The following is a 4,823-nucleotide window of genomic DNA, read 5'->3' as shown; positions in this document are numbered from 1 at the left end:
AACCCGAACCGGTCCAATCCGAACCCACGTTGATTATGGTGATTACGGTAAGTTGTTTACGCCACCGATGATTAGACGAGTAGGATGATTGGATGAACACCGGTGAGTGATGGTTGATTAGATGCACTAGGTGATAGGACGCAGGGTCGCGTGTCTATAACAGTAGGGTGTAAGCTCCAACAATTCAATCACTTTCGAATCGTCATTCTACCCCTCAAGTGCCTTCGCTCCAGTCCCGCCGTCTGCGACGTCCCTCCCTCCGCTTCGTCCGAGCTTCGTGTCCAAGATCCATACCTTCCATCAATCCGGAAGGTTCACACACCGACTCAACCGGATCCGACCGTGGGTCTGGTGGATCTCCAACGAGAGCAGTTGAAGCTGACGACCTCGACTCCTCTGTCACGCGATCATCGTCCTGCAACGGTCTGCCTCCTGATCTAAGCGTATCAACGACGGTCGCCCCCGGATCAGGGCTCATTGCCTCCGGTTCGCTTGTTGGATCGGGTGGACTCGTCGACTGATCGATGATCGGGGATACCTTGCGTCTCTGGAGAATGGCTCGGGGCGTTGGATAATTCGGTCGCTCGACGGCAGGTACTGGAGGTCCCGTTGGTGCCTCTTGGTTCGTCGGCCGGTCATCTGTCGTGGCTTGAAAGGCTAGATTCTGCCATTCCATGTATCGACGAGATCCGATCGACACATATCCTGGGATTCGGGGTATCCGATCTCCAGCCAGCCACATCGCGATCCGTTCATTCCGATGCAAGACGAGGTCTTTGTCGCTGATGTTGGTAACCTGGAGATATCGGATCCGGCCGGGTCCTCGGACCACGGTCGGCACCCAGCGATCTCCACGGGTGACCCACAGCTTTTCTCGATCCGTCATCTTCATTCGTAGCGGAAGCTCGATCGAATCCCCGATCGCGATCTGCATTCCCTGATCTATACACACGTGTCTGACATTGTCGTTGTACAGCTGACGCCGTCTGCTAAGCTGGATATTGACTTCGTCGGGGAGACAGATAGAGCCGTCCGCAAGATCGAGGCGGATCCCGGCTGGAACCATAAAGTCCATACCCAGGATCGCCTCTTGTCCTGATAGATCGCCAACCCAGATATCGAAGAAATGCACCAGAGATCCCGCCAGCGTAACCTTGACCCTGGTCCTTCCTTCCGTCATGTACACGCTTTCGCCAATCACCACACATTCCTGGCTCTGACTCGTGTCGACATAGCACCCCACCTTACGAGCAAAGGCGGTGTCCACGATGGACACCTCGGCGCCGGTGTCTAAGAGTAAGATCGACTTCTCATTGTTGATCTTGCCAGTGATCTTGGCCTGACGGAACCACTTACCTGGCGAATGATGTTTCCAGTACCCTCTGGACTCCCCAGGGAGGAGCACCACATCGCCAGATCTGCGGTGTTCGCTGACGCGAGGCCGACTTCGATCGCGATCATGCTCCGGGATCTCGGTCGTCACTTCTCCATCAGCTGGCGTGAACCATTCTTCCGGTCTGCGTTGCTTTCAATAGCCCCGCGTTTCTCCAGACTGGAGATCCAAAGGCACTTCGGCGTCAGAACGGCAGAGGTCGTCCGATCGATGTAGACTTAAGACCTTGGCGGCAAATTTCGCATGCAGATGACATGTATTACCGCGTAGATCAGTCCGTCCACTTACTCGATCTACCGTGTTCTTGTTCACGAATGTATAGATGCAGTACCTAGAACGCTCGGCTCGTACCGGATTCCAACTCGGCGAGCGTCCTAGTTTAACATCTTCTCGGCGATCGCGGGCAACATGCCAGCGTGCTTCACCGGGTTGAACCATTGACGGATCTGGTTGTAGAATTCCTCCATCGGACACTTGCCCATCTCGTGTAGTTCACCACATCCACGGCACACAAACAGGCAGCGATCCGCCGGATGACCTCTCTTGCGACACTTCTCGCACGTCAAACGTCTCCAACAATCGAGATCGGTGTGTTTCCGCGATCCACAGTGTGAGCAGCGGCTTGATCGCTCTATTGAGGGTTGCTGGTCTTGGGTACTGTGTACCAGTTGTACCCATTAACCGGTTAACCCGAACCGGTCCAATCCGAACCCACGTTGATTATGGTGATTACGGTAAGTTGTTTACGCCACCGATGATTAGACGAGTAGGATGATTGGATGAACACCGGTGAGTGATGGTTGATTAGATGCACTAGGTGATAGGACGCAGGGTCGCGTGTCTATAACAGTAGGGTGTAAGCTCCAACAATTCAATCACTTTCGAATCGTCATTCTACCCCTCAAGTGCCTTCGCTCCGGTCCCGCCGTCTGCGACGTCCCTCCCTCCGCTTCGTCCGAGCTTCGTGTCCAAGATCCATACCTTCCATCAATCCGGAAGGTTCACACACCGACTCAACCGGATCCGACCGTGGGTCTGGTGGATCTCCAACGAGAACAGTTGAAGCTGACGACCTCGACTCCTCTGTCACGCGATCATCGTCCTGCAACGGTCTGCCTCCTGATCTAAGCGTATCAACGACGGTCGCCCCCGGATCAGGGCTCATTGCCTCCGGTTCGCTTGTTGGATCGGGTGGACTCGTCGACTGATCGATGATCGGGGATACCTTGCGTCTCTGAAGAATGGCTCGGGGCGTTGGATAATTCGGTCGCTCGACGGCAGGTACTGGAGGTCCCGTTGGTGCCTCTTGGTTCGTCGGCCGGTCATCTGTCGTGGCTTGAAAGGCTAGATTCTGCCATTCCATGTATCGACGAGATCCGATCGACACATATCCTGGGATTCGGGGTATCCGATCTCCAGCCAGCCACATCGCGATCCGTTCATTCCGATGCAAGACGAGGTCTTTGTCGCTGATGTTGGTAACCTGGAGATATCGGATCCGGCCGGGTCCTCGGACCACGGTCGGCACCCAGCGATCTCCACGGGTGACCCACAGCTTTTCTCGATCCGTCATCTTCATTCGTAGCGGAAGCTCGATCGAATCCCCGATCGCGATCTGCATTCCCTGATCTATACACACGTGTCTGACATTGTCGTTGTACAGCTGACGCCGTCTGCTAAGCTGGATATTGACTTCGTCGGGGAGACAGATAGAGCCGTCCGCAAGATCGAGGCGGATCCCGGCTGGAACCATAAAGTCCATACCCAGGATCGCCTCTTGTCCTGATAGATCGCCAACCCAGATATCGAAGAAATGCACCAGCGATCCCGCCAGCGTAACCTTGACCCTGGTCCTTCCTTCCGTCATGTACACGCTTTCGCCAATCACCACACATTCCTGGCTCTGACTCGTGTCGACATAGCACCCCACCTTACGAGCAAAGGCGGTGTCCACGATGGACACCTCGGCGCCGGTTTCTAAGAGTAAGATCGACTTCTCATTGTTGATCTTGCCAGTGATCTTGGCCTGACGGAACCACTTACCTGGCGAATGATGTTTCCAGTACCCTCTGGACTCCCCAGGGAGGAGCACCACATCGCCAGATCTGCGGTGTTCGCTGACGCGAGGCCGACTTCGATCGCGATCATGCTCCGGGATCTCGGTCGTCACTTCTCCATCAGCTGGCGTGAACCATTCTTCCGGTCTGCGTTGCTTTCAATAGCCCCGCGTTTCTCCAGACTGGAGATCCAAAGGCACTTCGGCGTCAGAACGGCAGAGGTCGTCCGATCGATGTAGACTTAAGACCTTGGCGGCAAATTTCGCATGCAGATGACATGTATTACCGCGTAGATCAGTCCGTCCACTTACTCGATCTACCGTGTTCTTGTTCACGAATGTATAGATGCAGTACCTAGAACGCTCGGCTCGTACCGGATTCCAACTCGGCGAGCGTCCTAGTTTAACATCTTCTCGGCGATCGCGGGCAACATGCCAGCGTGCTTCACCGGGTTGAACCATTGACGGATCTGGTTGTAGAATTCCTCCATCGGACACTTGCCCATCTCGTGTAGTTCACCACATCCACGGCACACAAACAGGCAGCGATCCGCCGGATGACCTCTCTTGCGACACTTCTCGCACGTCAAACGTCTCCAACAATCGAGATCGGTGTGTTTCCGCGATCCACAGTGTGAGCAGCGGCTTGATCGCTCTATTGAGGGTTGCTGGTCTTGGGTACTGTGTACCAGTTGTACCCATTAACCGGTTAACCCGAACCGGTCCAATCCGAACCCACGTTGATTATGGTGATTACGGTAAGTTGTTTACGCCACCGATGATTAGACGAGTAGGATGATTGGATGAACACCGGTGAGTGATGGTTGATTAGATGCACTAGGTGATAGGACGCAGGGTCGCGTGTCTATAACAGTAGGGTGTAAGCTCCAACAATTCAATCACCTTTCGAATCTTCATTCTACCCCTCAAGTGCCTTCGCTCCGGTCCCGCCGTCTGCGACGTCCCTCCCTCCGCTTCGTCCGAGCTTCGTGTCCAAGATCCATACCTTCCATCAGGTTATGAGCCCAAACACCATGTCCTCTGCCCAAGACGCCTCGACCAAGGTCTCCATTGACAAGTTCAACGGGGACAACTACGCGACGTGGAACCGCTACATGCGTGACGTGTTCCTGACCAAGTCGACGTGGCATGTCGTGAACCGCGAGACGACGCCGAGCTTCACGGACTCGCGGGCCAAGGACGACTACGTCAAGTCGAGCAACATCGCGTTCGGACTGATGTTGCTCCACATGGACGCGGACTACCACCATGTGGTCGACGACTGCGAGGAAGCGTGGGTTGCGTGGACGCGCCTGAAGACGCTGTACGGTGGTTCGCAGAAGGCTGGACGCATCTACCTGAAGCGCCAACTCT

At 55.0% G+C, this 4,823-nt stretch overlaps 1 protein-coding gene across 1 annotated transcript; it reads right to left on the bottom strand.

The window, feature by feature from the left end:
- Positions 1 to 214: 214 nt before the first annotated feature.
- Positions 215 to 3,955, bottom strand: PHYSODRAFT_330843 (hypothetical protein; the record flags this gene model as incomplete). The annotated part of the gene is made up of 4 exons (XM_009527547.1): positions 215 to 1,517; positions 1,778 to 1,875; positions 2,403 to 3,597; positions 3,858 to 3,955. 4 exons carry the CDS (start codon positions 3,953 to 3,955, stop codon positions 215 to 217), a joined length of 2,694 nt encoding a protein of 897 aa, XP_009525842.1.
- Positions 3,956 to 4,823: the final 868 nt, after the last annotated feature.

The sequence above is a fragment of the Phytophthora sojae genome, assembly GCF_000149755.1.
Source record: "Phytophthora sojae unplaced genomic scaffold PHYSOscaffold_4, whole genome shotgun sequence".
NCBI lineage: Eukaryota > Oomycota > Peronosporomycetes > Peronosporales > Peronosporaceae > Phytophthora > Phytophthora sojae.
The sequence above is the reverse complement of the archived record's forward strand: the minus strand, read 5'-3'. Positions and strand labels throughout refer to the sequence as shown.